General features: G+C 40.4%; 1 protein-coding gene across 1 annotated transcript in view; it reads left to right on the top strand.

Annotated features, from left to right (window-relative positions):
• The window catches only part of prmt3 (protein arginine methyltransferase 3), a 70,714-nt gene that overhangs the window by 9,604 nt on the left and 42,066 nt on the right, over nucleotides 1-19,044 (top strand). Inside the window, exons 8-10 of the mRNA XM_023818817.2 lie at nucleotides 10,988-11,053; nucleotides 11,469-11,590; nucleotides 18,622-18,721. Of these exons, the coding sequence (XP_023674585.2) occupies nucleotides 10,988-11,053; nucleotides 11,469-11,590; nucleotides 18,622-18,721 (288 nt within the window). The remainder of the gene's footprint in view (nucleotides 1-10,987; nucleotides 11,054-11,468; nucleotides 11,591-18,621; nucleotides 18,722-19,044) is intronic.

Raw genomic sequence — 19,044 nt, 5'->3', positions numbered from 1 at the left:
ATGATATTATAGCAATAACTGAAACGTGGTTGAGTGATAAGGATGGACAAGAATATAATATGGATGGTTACACATTGTTCCGTAAAGACCGTATAGGTAAGAAGGGAGGTGGTGTTGCAGTATATGTAAAGGAAATCTTGCAGGCAAGGGAGCTTACTGATATAAGTAAAAGTACGGAAGCTATATGGGTAAAATTAGATGCTACAAACTCAAATAGCCTAATTGTCGGTGTTTGTTACAGAGCACCCAATGTAGCTGCTGAGGAAAGCAGATTGTTATACAGTGATATTAGGATTATGAGCAATAAAAATGATGTGGTAGTTATGGGTGATTTTAATCTACCGGGGATACAGTGGGACATTGTTGCTGGCTCTTCTGAAAATGAACTTGAGATGGTGGAATTAGTACAGGATTGTTTTTTTACTCAGTTTGTTAACACCCCTACCAGGGGAGATGCCATTCTTGATCTTGTTTTGTCTAATAACCAGGACAGGATTGGTAAATTAGATGTTTTAGAACCACTTGACAGTAGCGATCATAACATGGTTAAATTTGAGGTTAAGTTTAGTGCCCGAAGAGCAAAGTCCAAATCAAAAATATATAATGTTAGGAAGGCTAACTTCAATTGTATGAGATTAAAACTAGAAACCGTTAACTGGATGGAGTTAAATAACAAAACTGTTGAAGAGGCATGGGAATTTTTTAAAAGCACATTATTGCAAGTACAAGAGGACTTCATACCTGTTTCTAGCAAGAATAAATCTAGGAAATTGCAACCTAGGTGGTTTAATAGGGACATAAAGTATAAAGTAAGGAGGAAAAGGGCTTTGTTCCAGAGATGGAAAATAACTGATGATGACATAATAAAGCAAGAGTATCTAAATCTACAGGCTGAATTAAAAAATGACATTAGACGAGCTAAAAGGAATGTCGAAAGGAAGATCGCATTGGAGGCTAAGGATGACGTTAAAAGTTTCTTCCAGTATTTTAACTCTAAAAGAGCTCTAAAAGCTGAAATTACTAATCTGCAGGATAGTAAGGGTCTTATAATTGAAAACGACATTGACATAGTAAATGAGTTCAATGATAGTTTTGCACGGGTATTCACTGTCGAGGACACTAGTAACTTACCAGTTCTTATTACTAATTCAACATCGTCTATAACTAATATATATATAACTGAAGCTGATGTTTTGCAAAGCCTAGCTAAGCTCAAAATAAATAAATCACAGGGCCCTGATGGCATCTTACCTATAGTGTTAAAAGAGATGAGGGATATTATTTGCCGACCCTTAACATTACTGTTTCAAAAATCCTTATCTGAAGGTGTGGTACCTTCTGATTGGAAGCATGCCAACATAACGCCCATTTTCAAAAAAGGGGATAGAAGTAATTTGTCAAACTATAGGCCAATCAGTCTAACTTGTATAACTGGTAAAGTTATGGAGGCTATAATCAAAGAGAAAATGGTAGATTACCTGGACTCAAATAACATTTTGAGGGATAGCCAGCATGGATTTAGGAGAGGTAGATCCTGTTTAACAAATCTGTTGGAGTTTTTTGAGGAAGCTACTCAGGTAGTTGATGATAAGAAGGCCTATGATGTCATCTATTTAGATTTCCAAAAGGCTTTTGATGTTGTTCCCCACAAGAGGCTCTCACTTAAACTCAAAGCGACAGGTATTTTAGGAACTGTAGCGACTTGGATTGATAACTGGTTAACGGATAGGAAGCAGCGAGTAGTTATAAGAGGCTCGATGTCACAGTGGGCCTGCGTTCATAGTGGGGTACCGCAGGGTTCAATTTTAGGACCACTTTTGTTCCTAATTTACATAAATGATATAGACACCAATATATACAGTAAACTGGTGAAATTTGCAGATGACACCAAGGTGGGTGGTGTAGCAGATACTGAACTAGCGGCTCAGCAGCTACAGCGGGATCTTAATTTAATTAGTGACTGGGCTGACACCTGGCAGATGAAATTTAACATAGACAAATGTAAGGTACTCCATGTAGGGAGCAGAAATATAAAGTACAGGTATTTTATGGGACCTACTGAAATAAAGGTAGCTGATTATGAGAAAGACCTTGGTGTGTATGTTGATGCTTCCATGTCTCATTCTCGCCAGTGTGGGGAAGCAATAAAAAAGGCCAATAGGATGTTGGGGTACATCTCCAGGTGTGTGGAGTTTAAGTCAAGGGAGGTAATGCTAAGATTATACAATTCCTTGGTGAGACCTCACCTAGAATATTGTGTACAGGTTTGGTCACCATATCTTAAAAAGGACATAGCGGCCTTAGAAAAGGTGCAGCGTAGGGCCACAAGAATGATTCCTGGTCTTAGAGGAATGTCATACGAGGAAAGGTTATTTGAGCTAAATCTGTTCAGCCTCAAGCAAAGGAGACTGAGGGGGGACATGATCCAGGTCTATAAGATTCTAACAGGTTTGGATGCTGTTCAACCGAATAGTTACTTCAGCATTAGTTCAAATACAAGAACTCGTGGCCATAGGTGGAAATTAGCGGGAGAACATTTCAAACTGGATTTAAGGAAGCACTTCTTTACACAGCGTGTAGTCAGAGTATGGAATAGTCTTCCTGATAACGTAGTGCAAGCTGAATCCTTGGGTTCCTTTAAATCAGAGCTAGATAAGATTTTAACAACTCTGAGCTATTAGTTAAGTTCTCCCCAAGCGAGCTCGATGGGCCGAATGGCCTCCTCTCGTTTGTATAGTTCTTATGTTCTTATGTTCTTATGTTCTAAGAGTGAACTCCCATGACGCACTCCCATGACGCACTCCCATGACACACTCCCATGACGCACTCCCGTGTATATACTGTGAATAAGAACTTTTATTTTGTGTTCAGTTTTTTGTATTCCCGGGATACAAGGTTATACGTATGGTTTTAGCACCAGTATTTTGCCAGCTCTACTGCAGAGGCTTTAGAATGTAAGGCAATAGGTTAAAAAGTGTTTGATGGATTTTAAAAAAAACTTTATACCAGCATTGTATTGGTGAGAAATTAAGACTGAGACAAATCAACCCAAAAATGAAGCAGCGCCACGTAGTGGTAGCAAAAAGGGCAGTTTTGATACTTTTAATGGAACTTTTTCAAACTTTGCAGAGGCATTCTTTGGGGGATGAATGGGAACTGATACCTTGTGAATATGAAAAAAGTCAAAAAGTATTTGATGGTTTATATTAACATATTGGCCTGAATATAAGACAACCTCAAGTATAAGATGACTCTCCCACCTTTTTTTGACTATTTTTAGAAAAAAAAAAGGTTTTGGAATACCAAATCTTATCTTTATAAAGAACAATAATTGGTAACGCTTTACATTAAGTGCACCTTCATAATGCATTCATACAATGTTTGTTATTAATGTATATTACAGCTATTAAGGGATGTTAGGATGTTAAGGTATACATACATGATGTTTATGAATACTTAATGAATACATTATGAAGGTGTACTGAACGTTTTATGAATGCAACGTAAAAGCATTATGAAGGTGCAGTTAATGTAAAGCATTACCCAATAATTTTATTTGACAAGAACACATTAACCAGTTAACCAGCAACCACAGCAACGACAGGCAATCAGATTATAATAAGTGTATTGAAGAGCAAACATTCCAAAAAGCAAATGTTTTATGGGGGGGGGGGGGCAGTAGATAATGAATATTACAAACTCCACAACCCTTGAGGGTGCTGAATGCTTCCGATGCAGCAAACCCACATAAAGAGGATAAAAAAAATTGTATTGCTGAGAACAGTTGAGCTACATTAATAAATGATATGACGGCTCTTTTAAAATCAATGTTACTATCTATATTAACAGCCACTTTTGATTTAATACTAGCAGAGGCACAGCCAGGGAAGCCAATAATTTACATGACACTGAGGGATACGCGATAAACGCACGCATTGCCTGGGACGCCGGCTCTCACGCATCTGCTGTGACACTCAGGTTTCTTAACTCTCACGCTCACACAAGAGATCTTATGGCAAACCTATATTGCAGTAAGTCAAAACACTTGTTACAAAATATCATATTTGGTCCCATCTGTTCCCTTTTTTGACGTCTTATATTCGGGGTCTAGACATCACTTTTTCAGTTGTGTTTTGAGGAAAAAAAACCCTGTCTTATATTTGGGTCAACACCTTATTTGGTGAAGATCTATGCCTTTCATTTTCAGACAAAAGGCCCAAAACTATGAAAGCTTGTTTCCGCCACATTAACAAAAGACTTTGATTCATTTCAGCTTCATTTCTCACAATTCATGCCTTATTTATCAGAATTTTGACTATTTAATGCAATGCTGACTTTTTTTCCCTCATAATTGTGACTTTTTTCTTGTAATTCTCACTTATTTTTTGGCCAGTTAGGCAGTGTCACCTCCCCTGCAGGATGTTATTTAGGAATATATCCCAAATGCATCATTCACGTAATGTGCTCGCAAGTTGGTTTGGATTTTATTGCTAGCTCGCTACATTTTGAAACCAGTAAAATAGTGTGTCACTAGTACTGCCTCCATTGCCATGGTTTCAGTTATTCAGTTATTCTAGTGACACCAGTGTATGCAACTAGTAGCCTAACAATGGAATAAATGTCTGATATTTTTTAGTGACTGTGATTAGAACATATACTTTGTGTGATGTCATGATTGTTAAGGTCTTTTAATGCACAAAGCATTAAAGTTAGATATGCCTATATAACATCCAATTAGGTGAAAGTTAAGTTTTATCGTCCCTTTTCATTTCATACTTGGTTAACGTTTACAAGATCATTATTGTTGCAAGTTTCGATGTAGGCTGCCACTTATACACACACAATTTGAAATATGAAAATGCCTGGGCAGCGCAGATGCAGCCATTATAGCTTTTGCTGCTCTCTGGTACTGTATGTGCATTGCATTGAACCATTAAAGTTTTAGGGAGCAAAATTGATGGCTCTGACTGCCTGTTATACAAGAACTCCAAATTACAAGAAGTAAAGTAAGAATTATGAGAAATAGTCAGAGCTCAATGAAATAGACCCGCAATTGAGAGAAATGAAGTTGCAATTAAGTAAAGTTTTTTTTAATTGTGGTGGAAATAAGCTTTCATACAAAACCGAAGCAGAAGCTCTGTGTGGCAGTAAAGGAAGAAAACGTCAGTTGTAGAAGACACTTGGTCTTGTGATCAGTAACTCCAAAAGTATTTTATGTATTTTTCAAATTTTGCAGGCACATTGTATGGATGAAATACTGGAAGGGATCAAATTTTGAGACAGATTATCCAAAAATTGAAGCAACACAGCGTAATTAGTAAAGTTCAGGTATTTGATCCTATTAGCATGATAACTTGAAGTAACAATCCCTTATAATATGGGATCGTCCAATATTGGAAAATAAACTGCTCTATCGCATATTTCATGGGATGTTCCTGTTTTTTAAGGGATGGATGGCAACCCTATTGGCGACATTTATTAGTGGAGAATTTAGTCATGTCTGTTTTTTCGAGATGTTGGGAGAGTGTGTAATGTAAGCTTGTAATATCATCTTTGGACTAAAGTACTTTCATTCGGCGAAATTAATTGCAGTGTTCCAGGGTTGCTGAATAAATTGCTTTCACGTGCATACTTGGACCCCAAGGCTTACTCTCAACTGTGCGTGTTTGTGTGTGTGTGTGTGTGTCCGAGTATGTCTGAAAAGGAGAGTGATTAATGATGTTGAACCATTAAAAACACGAGTTCTGCCATCCAGAATGACAGTCTCTTTTTCTCCAATATTCCTTGTTTTGTGGGCAAAGAATTGGTATCCTCTAAGTGAAAAAGGTAAGAGTTAAAAATATTTTGATTTGTAATTACTGTTACTGATTGTATCTAAACCGACATAAATAACATTTGTTTTTTATTGTGCACAACAAACATGTTAGTGTAATTGTGCAATTAAGTCTTGAAAAATGTGAGGATTATAGTTGCACCTGTCCCGTATATTGCACGATTGCTCAGTATTGAAAAATAAAATACTATATCTATTTGAACCAGTATCGGATGCGATTTGTCTCATAGTTTTGATCTGCGCAATTGTGAGCTTGATTGAGTATTTCAGGAGCACTTTAAACTCAAACCAGATTTAGCATAGTGACGGGAACTGAACAGATAGAGCATTGCACCAACAATCCAGAGCTCATGGGTGAAAATCCTAGGAAGCACGTGTATATACATTGTATCCAGTGGTTTTGCTAGGGCAAATCATTTGGGGCACGAGACCCACATGTTTTCATTCCGTGCCTTAAATATTTTTGTCTGAAAAGATTATTTTGTGCTGCCCAGTGGTAGCAGATCATGTATCAATGCAGTAGAGTGGAACCACAGAATTTTAGTTCTTGGGGAATAAAATACTGCGCAGATATTTGATGAAGAGCCATGCAGGCGACACAACATGACAGTTAAAAATCAAGTTAGCGTTCTCTGCTGTTTCTGAAGGAGAATAAATGGCATTTGATGCAAAGACTATATTCCTCTGTCCAAGTAATACAATTTTATGTCACACCTTTCGCTGTTTTCTTCACTTTCTCACCTCTGAAATCGCCAGTGATTTATAAGCACAGAGATATTTTCTGTATAGGCCCTTTCCCACCGCAGGAACTTTTTTCTGTAACCAGGAACTTCTGTCGTGATCCCACCACAGGAACTTGGTCCCATTGTAGTTCCTCGGAGGTACTACTGTGGTGGAGCTTACGGTGAATACTTGCTGAATGGTTGATAACAAGCACCAACTTGGAAATTGCGCAGAAGTGAAAGGAAAAGAGATAAAGGTAGCAGAGCAGAAAGTGAACAGATGGAATTAATTTTGTACATGAATTATTTGATACAGTAATGAATACCTTTTTACTTGCATCTCCATATTTCTGCATTGGAAAATTCAATTAATAGCCGATATACTCTTTCACCAGTGCTGGCGGTGAAACTTGGCAGTGCTTATTAGCAAAATAATGTTACATTGTTTTTTTTATACTATGGAAATTAAACATCGATCTGCTGGCCAGATTTAATAATGAATTATAAACATGTTCTGGGTCATATAAATAAAAGGTTTTGTCCCGTTATGATCCCCGTATAATATGACCGATTCCCTTAGTAACTGACAAAACAACTTCGGGGTGGTGGTGCAAGTTCTGTGTGAGGTTTAAGCTATGAGCTTTTTGTGTCTCCCATACTTGTTTAGCTAAAGGTTCCAGTTCCTGATATGTGGTGGGACAGGTCCAGGAGCTTGGTTCCTTAATTTTGATGGGAAAATGCCTCATGAAACACTTGTAAAACACAGCCACAGCTTGAAGTATAATCTATGCAGGGACAGATGCACTGATGGAGTAGCAGCTGACCACACACCTTATGTTCACCTTTTGTACAATTTTTATTTAGTGTTTATGTTTTAAAAAGCACCATTTAACATAATGTTTTTCTCTTGAGCACTACTTCACTTTTTCCTTTAGAACATTACATTGTTATTTCTGTTAATTGTATAATTATTACCAAAGCATTTATCAGTAATACATTAAAGATGATAAATAGGAATATGTTGCATCGAGTGTTGATTAAAGTGGTGGCCTAAATTCTATGCTGGTGCTCCTGAAATTTTCAGTAAGGATTTTCAGAAAGTCCAATTTTAGTAAGCAAAAATAGGTAAAATTATCCTGGATTAATAAGCATTGTTTTTAAAACGTGTGTATTGAATGAGGGTTTTATAGTGGTCTTAAAGTGCCTCAGGTTCAGCCAGTCACACAGTACAATCTACATTATTTAGACACTGTTTACAGTATATTTACATATTTACTATAATGATAACTGGTATGACTTAATCGATCGCAGTCAAATTGTAAAAATACCAATAATTATACCAGAAAGGTGAAATGTCCAGAAAAGAAATGTCCAGGATATACTTTTGTCAGTAGACAGAGTATGTTATCTTGATGCTTTAATATGTTGATTTAATGGAAGGAAGTACAACAGAATGTTGTCAAGCAGAGCTAGAGGCTGGGGGATACTCACTGCGGTTGGGTGTGTGTGTGTGTCTGTCTGTCTGTCTGAGAGAGAGAGCTGTAATTATGAAGAAATCAGTATAATAAAGGTCAATATGATGATGTACATGTTATCATGGTCTGATGATAATGCTTATGTGTAGCTGAAATTAGAAAAAGACTTCTGACGGGGTCAGATGTCAGCCTAATCAGAAATTTGACATTTAGATATGTAAAAGTTTAATTGTAATTAATATCATTTTGATTTGGAAATCACTTTGTTCCCGGGTTCATTTACTTTATTGATACAGAATATCAGGATAAGGCATTTTACTGTATAATATTTTACTGTATATTACTTTCTGTTTGCACTATCTTTGCATTTTAGATCAGCCAGGGAAGCCAGAGGAAGAGCAGGACAGAGAGGCAGATGATTCAGGCTCTTTAGAACCAGGACCAATCTTGAAAATTATTATCTCGCCACCTTTGGAATAAAAAGAAGGTCCTTTCAGAAAAAAAATGGTTTGGGAGTTTTGAAAGACTGGAGTACTCTATCTGTTTGAATAAGTTATGCACCAAAACATATGTTAGACGTGTGACCTAGAGAGAGATGGAGACAAGGATGTGCTAATGTTTTATTTGTTCATACAGAAACTGTAGGTGGTTTAGGCTGTAATTGGTCCTCTCAAAATCCATGGATATGGGGTTTGTTGAAGTGAAATTTGTATTAAAAAACTACCTTGGACCCCACTAAAATGGCCCAAGAAGAGTCGTGGTTATTCTGGACTGTGCTCTGGATGTTTTCAAAACTTAGAAGTACCTCTGTACCTCTTACCTCAACTGAAAGCTTTTTTTGATAAAAGCATCAGTTGAACATAAATGAGTTACATGTACATCATGAAAAAACAAACTGTCCGTATCCCCTCAAGACCTCATATATACCATTACTGTATCTGTTACAGTTCTTGCTGTTATATCACTGACAATTTTGGTCATAGTGCAAAAGATAAATGGATAGAATGAATAGAAGTTCGTAAGCGTGGGACAACTACGGATTAGGAGGGAGGACCAAAGGACAAGCTGCTTCTGAAAGCACAAAACCAAATTTAATTGTGCAAAAGGAACATGTCAGTCCAGTCATGCAATGAAGTCTTTTGAGGAAATGTGAGGATTGTAGTTTTCAGTCATCCTGTGCGATTCATCCACGATTGCCCTCTATTAACAAATAAAACTGTTGCATCCGGTTTGAACCGATATGATATGCAATTTCGTGATCAGCCCCCCCCCCAAGCACATTTTAACGTTGTGGGCCTTGGAGAGATAGGCGGTGTCCTCTCTTGTTTATTAAAACCGAAAGTGGCAACCTTAGTGAGGACTGATAGGCCTATTTGATGATTGATGAAGGTGTGCATCTCCAGTTAGCCAAACACAATGACACTGTGAGGAAAACCCGTAACATTCTGAAAAGGCTAATTAATGCAATTTATTTCTTGGGTCCTCAGAAGCTGCCATTTTGGGGATACAATACGGGTGAAAACTGTGATAGCAAAGTAAATTCTAAGTGTGCTTCTTCAGCAGTATTTTAGCTTTTGTTGTTTGTTTGCGCTGCGATGTAATGCACAGAAAAAACGTATTGTAAAACTGTGTGACCTACTCATTAAAAAAAAGATGAATTTATAAAAAACTACCTGATATGCAATGGTAATTAAATGACCACAAAGAGTAGATTTTATGCAATAAAAAAGTACAGGGGGATTGAATTGAAATAGGAGACTATTACACATTATTACAAAAATATGAGGTCAAAGATGTATGCATTGTTAGTTTCTACATGCATAGTATTATGAATTAGATGACCATTATGCCTAATTTCTGCCAGAGAATTAGTTGAAGCTTTGTTTGGGCAAAAATAGAAAATTGAGAGCACAAAAAAAGTAAATCATATGCATATTTTAGGGACTACGCAAGTCCGATTTAGAAATTTCATGGGAACGTTAAAGTAAGTTGTGCGTACATCGTGCCAACGAAGAAAAAAAAAAAAAAACGTCCGTGGCCCCTTAAGGACACCATATATACCATTTAGTGCATCTGTTACAATTCTTACGGTGATGTCACAGAAAATGTTGTTCTTTGTGAAAATGAGAAATAAATAGAATATAAATATTTAGACATATGAATACTATAAATGACACTTTAAGACATGGACATTAAGACACAAATACAGCTGACCAGACTGACCACCTAATTGGTGCGGAAACATTGTGCAAATTGGCATGTAAGTGGAATGTGCAGTAAATGAATAGATATAGTTTCAGAGTTACATGTCATAACTAGGGCTCAGAGCATTCAGATTAAAACACATTTATTGCTTTCACAAATCCAGGTGACCCACTCGGTACTTCTGGCCTCTGGGGCTGTCTGTGGAATATGATCCCCCTTGCTAGTTTCATTTTATTTCTATATTACATGTTAATACTAGGGATTACTCTGGGTACAGCTCTCCTCTTTGTGGTAGAACAAAGTTTAAAAAACAAAACAACAAACCACTGACAATCTGTTTTTTTAAATGGTTATTAAGCTAATGTATGTGCATAGATAACATGTACATAGAAATGTGCAGGGGTTCTGTGTGAGTAGTAAGGGCTGTGTGTGTCTCTGCCTGTCGCAGAGTAATGTCTGTGCTGGGCCCTTGAACAAGGCCCTTAACCCCCAGTGCCGTTGGCTAATCCTACTCTCTGATGCGCAGTTCTATATTGCTGTGGACAAAAGCTTTTGTTAAATAAGGGGATTTAAATGTAAGAAAGTAGAGCAGAGCTGCCTGATATCCAAAGGCGATCCATGGGGATTCTGATGTGAAGAGGCCATTAAAATAAGTCTGGCTCAATGATATGTTTTTTTTATTGATCTGTCTTTCTGGAGTGTGTCCCCTTTCTTTTTCTTCCCGTTAATGCTTGCTTCGTATGGCCTCACAGGACAGGGTACGCACTGAAAGCTACAGGGACTTCATGTACTTCAACCCAGATGTCTTCCGGGATAAGGTGAGCCTATGGTGCTGGGCTTGGATATGTGGCCCAGCTTGGGCAGTGCCTGTGATAGACCCTGATCAAACTCGCTTGGGTTTCATTACATGCCGTGCTGTTATTTCGTGATAAAGAGGATGATCGCTCCTGCTTTCAGTACAGTAGCAATGGGGCTTTAGCACGGCCATTCGTTATGAGCTGATAATGGCTGCTGAAACTGTTTTGGGGGGGTGGGGGGGGGTCATTCGGAAGATGCCGCTTATCTCGGCCATCGGGCATCTGCCGCTTGGGGCGAGGAGTCCTCTGGGCTCAGACTGCCCTGTCAGCATGATGAATGCCTGTGGCCCCTCCCTACATGTTACTGCTGGAATGGGCGGGGTGACTCGCTGTGCCAGAATGCCTGCATAAATGTGCTGCCTTGGCTGGCCTGCAGGTGGTGCTAGACGTGGGGTGCGGCACAGGGATTCTGTCCATGTTCGCGGCCAGATCCGGGGCCAGGAAGGTGATAGGAGTGGACCAGTCGGAAATCATCTATCAGACTATGGACATTGTCAGGTGAGGATTTCCATGTGCTGGACCGCTAGCTCAAACGCTCAAGGGTGCGTGGTTTAGGCTCACGAGCTGTGTTAAGATGCCTCTCACGTGTTTGTCGAGTACTATCACACACTGTTAAATACACAGTCACTGACGTTTACCTTAATGTGAATGACGAATGAATGCAGATGCACACGTGATCAGTAATTTAATGTATTTCTGCAGCATGGGAATGATGCTTCCTTGCCTCCTTCCTGTCTACACCAGCAGACCCCTCTACCTCGTCTTGCTGTCTTTGCAGCTCTTTCTCCCTGTTCTCTAAGAACATTCCCAGCCCTGAAGCCGCTGTCAGTAAAAATGTCAGCCCCTAAATTTGCTCACCCACCCCCTACTCCTGGAAGGAACCTTCCCTGCCTCCACCAATGTGGATTATTTTTTCCCCGGCTGAATTCTTTCTCGTGGCGCACTGCGGCTCAGAGCTCGCGCCCTTAGTCACCGTCACCGTCACCGTCACTGCCACCGCCCCGTAGCTGGAGTCCTGCTGCCCATCGCTGGCTGCAGTGCACGACTCTTCGTCTGACCTCTAACCAACTTTATTTGTCCCAGGTGGTTGGCTTCAATAAAGCCTCTGTCAGTTGTGGCACTCCTGTAATTTAAAGGCCTCCTTGCAGAGCTCCTCCCCTCGACTGGCACAGTTAATACACAGTTATTGCTAGATCAGCTTCAGTCATCGTGTGCCGCATGCTGCCCCCCCCGCCCCACCACCATGCTCTATGCCATTACTTATGCCTTCGCTCTACTGTCTCATAATTTCTATATATATATATATATATATAAGGCCAAAAATGTTTTATATATATATATATATATAAGGCCAAAAATGTTTTCGAATTATGGTGATTGTTCCATAAGTTTGCAACACAGATATAAGCAAATAAATTGTATAATGAGAAAAGCTTTAATTTAACAGCCCAGTGGCTTGCTGGCAGGCCTGATGTAGGCATAGTGAATGTCTGTGTTCCTGGCTCCTCGTCTGAAGAATGCGGCAGTCAACGTTGACGCCTGTGGCCCCTCCCTGTCCGCACACCCAGTGACGCGGTGTGACGTTCCTTGCTACCCACTCCTGCGTTAGCACACATAAATGCACACGTACCCTGGATGTTTTTTAGTGTAATGAGTGGGATTAAAAGCGTAGCCCCTGGCAAAAGGAGGGAAATAATGCCAGCTGCTGAGATCTTCAAATTTTATTTTTGGAGTGATCTACTGGGGTCAGCTGCATTTCCCTGCCCTTGCATGGGTGTGTGAATCCTTTGGGCTGTGTACACCTGTGGTTGGATACAAGTCCTCCTCGTCCGGCTCGTTCTATTAAATCCTCGGGTGGGGACGCACATATCCAAGTGCCAAATGGCCTACTTGATTAGCGGCGGGACGAGCAGACTTGTGAGGTGGGCTGAAAGACCCAAGCGTAACACTGTGTTCCTGTGCCCCTGGCCATCTCACGCATTGTCCTCTAAGTTATGCTACGCTAATGAGATGACGGTGTTTTCTGTGGCACTCCACAGAGAGTGATTGTGGCATTCTGGGAGACAGAGATAGCAGGAAAAGGCCAAGATAAGGATCATTCAGCAGAAATGCATTTTACGGGTGTGAGTAATTATTCTGTCCGTGGTAACATTAGCTGTCATGATAATGGAATATTCTGAGAGATTGATACTCGAGCTCTGGGCAGAAAGGGATGATCATTAAAACTTGGGCTCTTCTGTTGTTTCCTGGCCTGCCCCGCCCCCTTGCTGCTGCCTCCCCTGGGTGTTTATGTTCATCACTGTCTATGTGAAAGGGTGGTTTGTGGGCCATGGTGTGTAAATGGTGCCAATGCGGCCTCAGGTGAAAGCATGGGTGCTTTTGTGTGTGCACACAGTGGTACCTCAGTTCTCGAACTCATTAGAACTTGGATTTCTTAAAGGTCGAACCAACCAGTTAGAAAAAAAAATACTTAGAACTTGATCTGAATCTCAGAAGTTGAACCGTGAACGCCGACCTAAGATAACTTGTACACGCCAGGAAATGAGTCACGCGGCACGTCTCTCAGCGGAAACAAAGGGTACCGCTTCAGTCTCAGCCTTGCATTCGCTGTGATTGCATTGTGCATGTTTACACTAGCTGAATACATATATATATAGACAGTAAAAATACATTTAGGCAATGATATTGTATTATTATATACCTGTAATAAAATACATTTAAAAACAAAGATTTCTTAATAAGTATTTTAATATTAATAATAAACCATGAATACATTTAATAATAATATTGTCCTGCCAGGCGGGGACGGAACGGAGACAAAGGCGCAGATGTCAGGGTATCGGGGAATACGGGGTTTACTTGCATGCAAGGCAGGCAAAACGCAGACGGACAATACAATGACCGGACTGGGGAAACAAACTGAAACGCGGAATAAATACAGAGGACTAATGACAACAACCAGAAACAGCTGATCACACGGGGATTATACACGAGGTTAACGAGGGGGCGTGGCACACGGAAGGAGTGGTCGATCAGGGCAAGACATATTGTTTTAACTTTACACATTGTTTGGATACATTTATTTTCTTACTTTACAAATTACTGTTTTGATAAATGTGCTTAGATGTGTTTAGTACAGTATATGCTCTTCTTGTTTTATGAAGTTCATTTTGTGTTTAAATGCTAAAAAAAACCAAAACATATTTAGGTGTAATTTTTTTGGGGCCGGGAACCAATTAATTGGTTTTCCATTATTTCTTATGGGGAAAATTCGATTCCAATTTTAGTCGATTACCCACAATCCCACAACGAGAGAGAGAGATAGAGAGAGAGAGAGAGAGAGAGAGAGAGAGAGAGAACCATCGGGTTAGTTGTGATTACGTGATGCTAGGCAAAGCGTATACGTAATACTTATTGCAAGACCTTGCTCGTGTATCAAGTTAAAATGTATTTAAAAATTTTAAGTTACTCACTTGTATACAGTTCATATATATATGTATTTATAAAAAACCACAAAAGCACTCAATGTTTTCACATGAGGCTGCATTGTATATGTATATATTTATCGCATACTCGTATGTATATATTTACACACATATATATATTTAAGGCACTCCTTGGGTGTCTTGTCTGTTGTCTCGGCCTATGGTCTGACCGTGGTGAGTGATGTTTTGTTGAGGGTGACTTTTTACTCGCAATTTCGCTCGGTAGTTGAAGGCTGCCCATGAGGTGACACTCCTCTGGTCATGGGTGACTTCAATGTGACCACTGGCACTGACAGGGCTGGCTGTGAGGATTGTGTCGGTCCCCATGGGTCTGGAGACTATGAAAGTGGCTCCATGTTCCTTGACTTGGCGAAAGGTCAGGGACTGCAAGTCGCTGGATCCTGGTTCCAATGCCCTGAGCCACATCGTTGGACTTGGTACTCCAATACTGATGGTGCGGTGAAGGAGATCAGTCACATCCTCATGGGCAGATGCTGGAGGCTCCTACAGAACTGCAGGGTGTACATTAGTGCCCAGTTTGTGAATCAGTTTCTGACCACAGACTTGTTGTTGCTACTCTGAAGATTCAGCTTAGATCCAGTAGGCTACCACCTACTCGGAGAATGAGGTTGGACTTATCCAAACTCCAAGATCAAGCTGTTTCTGATGAGTTTGCATGCAGTTTGTGTGAGGAACTTGCAGACTTGGGTGTGACTGCTGACTCTAATGTGATGTGGGAGACCTTCCGTAATAAGACCCTGAAGGTTGCTGAGGGCTGTGTTGGTTTTGCCAGTGTTCCGAAAAGGAGGTGTTTCATCTTGTAGGACACCCTGGATATTATCGAGAGGAGTTGCAGCGCATGACTTGGTGGCAACTCCAGTCTGTACTGGGAACTGAGAAGGATGGCTGTGAGGGCTCTGAGGGCTGATAAGGAGGTGTTTGTTAGACGAATCTGTGAGCAGGTGACACACCATCTGTGGCCTAGTGACCCACCTGCTTTCAGAGGAATCTAAGCATTACGCACATCTGAATATATTCCTCGGAGACTTGCAGTCAGGGCGGGTGATGGGACTGTCCTTACGGATGACACTGCAGTTACGACCCGCTGGGCCGGCTACTTTGAGCAGCTGTTTAAAGCTGACCCTCCAGCTAGGATGTTGGACATCTCTGGGTCTACGGTTCTCGAAGTTGATCCTCCGATCAGCTTTGAACCACCCAGTCTCTCTGAGATTGCACGGGTAGTGAACCAACTAGGGGGTGGGGAAGGCCGCAGGGATCTGTGGTGTCCGGGGTGAACTTCTCCAGGCTGGTGGTAAGGCAGTCCTCTTGGCATTGCAAGCAATCTTTGCTTCCATTTGTCAGGCATCATCCCAACTGACTGGAAAATGGGACTTGTAGTCCCTATCTGGAAAGGCAAGGGTGTTCGCCTGGATTGTGGCAACTATGGGGGGTAACATTGCTTTCAATGCCGGGTAAGGTCCTTGCTAGGGTCATCCTTAACAGGATCCAGTATCACTTGCTTGCCTGTCAGTGACCAGAGCAGTCTGGTTTTACGCCCAAGAAGCCAACATAAAGCCAACACAGGCAGATTTGTAGGGTTTCACCTGGACATTTAGGCCTAATGCCAAGAACCCTTTTCGACAGGTGCAGGTGGAATTCAAGGGGCTGCAAATATCAATAGGGTTTAGGGTTCCATCCATTGCTGGTCGTGAGGGGTTATTCACCTTCCCAATTCAAAGGTTGTGACGGAACACATAGGCTACATGTTGACCTAATCAATCAAACTTGCTAACAGGGTTTTTCAGAATTTATGAATTGGATTTTGAATTGACTTGGCCACACCCTGTAAGATGTTGAATTGGAATGACAGTAAGAAGAATTTGATTCATTTCAGTTCAATGCAATCATACAACACATTAATGTCATTTAATCTAGCAAAACATGAATAATTACATAACCGATTTCTTTCCAACATGCTAGATGTGCATATTGGCCCTATATATGTACTATATATACAGTATATACTCAGCAAAAAAAGAAACGTCCCTTTTTCTGGACTGTGTATTTCAACAATAATGTTGTAAAAATCCAAATAACTTTACAGATCTTCATTGTAAAGGGTTTAAACAATGTTTTCCATGCATGTTCAATTAACCATAATCAATTAATTAACATGCACCTGTGTAATGGTCGTTAAGACCTTAACAGCTTACAGAAAGTAGGCATTTAAGGTCACAGTTCTAAAAACGCAGGACACTAAAGAGACTTGTCTACCGACTGTGAAAAACACCCAAAGAAAGATGCCCAGGGTCCCTGCTCATCTGCATGAACGTGCATTAGGCATGTTGCAGGGAGGCATGAGGACTGCTGATGTGGCTAGGGCAATAAATTGCCATGTCCGCACTGTGAGACGCCTCAGACAGCGCTACAGGGAGACAGGAAGGACAGCTGATCATCCTCGCAGTGGAAGACCACGTGTAACAACACCTGCACAGGATCGGTACATCCGAATATCACACCTGCGTGACAGGTACAGGATGGCCACAACAACTGCCCGAGTCACACCAGGAACACACTCTCCCTGTTTTGCTATATGGCTGTGAGACATGGACACTATCAAGTGACCTGAGATGAAGACTGGACTCTTTTGATACTGTGTTTCATCAGAGAATTCTTGGGTACCACTGCTTTGACTTTATGTCATACGGCTGAATCAGGCCTGGGAGACTAAACCGATAGATGAACATTTCCGGAGGATGGGACTGTACCACTGCATGCTCCCCAGCCTGACCTGTACATCGCTTTTGACAAAACTGTCTGCTAAGTTAATGGAAAAGTAGTTCTGTATTGCAATTCTTGTGATAACTCTGGAGCCCTCATTGTGGATACAATTGCAACCAATCACAATAAATTGTCATATCACCCACCACCACATCAAGTAGATTCACTACTTAAAAATGCTGGGGTATAAATATGGTGATCAATTCAGCTTCCATCCATCCAGTACAGTCACAGCAGGGATTATTCAGACTTGTTTAACATGAATGTTCTGTGTGATGATCCATCTCAGCTGAGTCTGGACTTGCTAATTGTGTGTCTCTCGGGGATAGTATGTAACCTTGGCTTGCTGATGAATTCTCCTACAATGATTGGCTTTTACACCAAATCCAGTGCACCACTGATGGCTGTACACCAAAAGTGATCACCTCAGAATTACAGAGAATCGGTTGCTGGCACCATCAGAAGCAGCAGGATGTGCACGTAACCTAACAGTCATGAAGCTGCAGCACGTTTCTGTTTGTCTGCTGTAGTATTTTTATTTATATATGTCTCTGTTAATCTGCCTGCACACAGGAGGCTGGTCATGCAGGATTATTGAGACTTAACACTGTTCTGGACAATGCTACAATCTAGATTATTTCCTTTTCATTTTACGTGATGTTCATACACTGCTAATAGGCACATTGTGTTGTAAGGGTCAGTTAATCCCTGGGAATGCATTTCTGCCAGTGTGTATAGTTACTTAGTGCAGAATCTGATATTTTACATTTTTTTTTTATTATCTGTGATTAGTAATTGACTTGTGTTTTTGATGCTGTACTAACTCCAGTCTGTCCTTCAACAGAAATACACATTCTTATGAAATGGGTGAATGATTCCATATTTTCTGTGTCTGAAGACAGGATACAGAACTTTTAAAATCACCTTTGGCACAGCAGGAATCACTCTTTTTCCTGGCTGATGCTTCCATGTAGTAATCTAATGTGTCACAATAGCCTGTCTGTATCTTTAATGTTATTGTATCAGACTGGTTTGCTATTTCTAAGTAGATTTATTGCAGAACATTATCAGTTAGCTGCTGTAAAGTCCTTGCTGTTTTTTTTCCAGACTGGAAAGATTTCCTCTGTTAGTTTGTGGTCAAGCCTGTCAGCTTTTAGAGACCTTCGTTGTTTTTGGAGTCTAACCTGTTTCCTACATTGTGCATGCAGTGTGTAAGACTGCAAAGTGTTGATCTATATTTTCACATGCTTGGATTCCTCCCAGGTCTAACAACCTTGAAGACACTATCACTTTGATCAAAGGCAGGATCGAGGAGGTTCACCTACCAGTGGAGAAGGTGGACATTATTATTTCAGAATGGATGGTGAGTGTACTTCTGGGTGCTGGTGAATGTGTTGCTCCATATACTTTTGTACAGTGCACAAAATCATAATTACGATAATTTTATTGAGATCACAGTTAACACAATTACTCTTTGATTTTGGAAAAATGCCTTAATTGGCATTAAAAAAACCTGTCTTTTTAACTGTGGATTTCCTTGAACTCTAAATATAATTCAACTCAGAAAAGGGGGCTGGAAAAATGGGAGCATCATTGTGGAAAGTAATGCGGCACAATAATTATTTTGTGTTTATTATTTTAGCTTGATAATTGTTGGAAGCCAAAATCGTAAGTGAAATTAAAATT

The sequence above is a fragment of the Paramormyrops kingsleyae genome, chromosome 11, assembly GCF_048594095.1.
Source record: "Paramormyrops kingsleyae isolate MSU_618 chromosome 11, PKINGS_0.4, whole genome shotgun sequence".
Taxonomy (NCBI): domain Eukaryota; kingdom Metazoa; phylum Chordata; class Actinopteri; order Osteoglossiformes; family Mormyridae; genus Paramormyrops; species Paramormyrops kingsleyae.
This window is presented reverse-complemented; position numbering and strand designations above follow the sequence as displayed.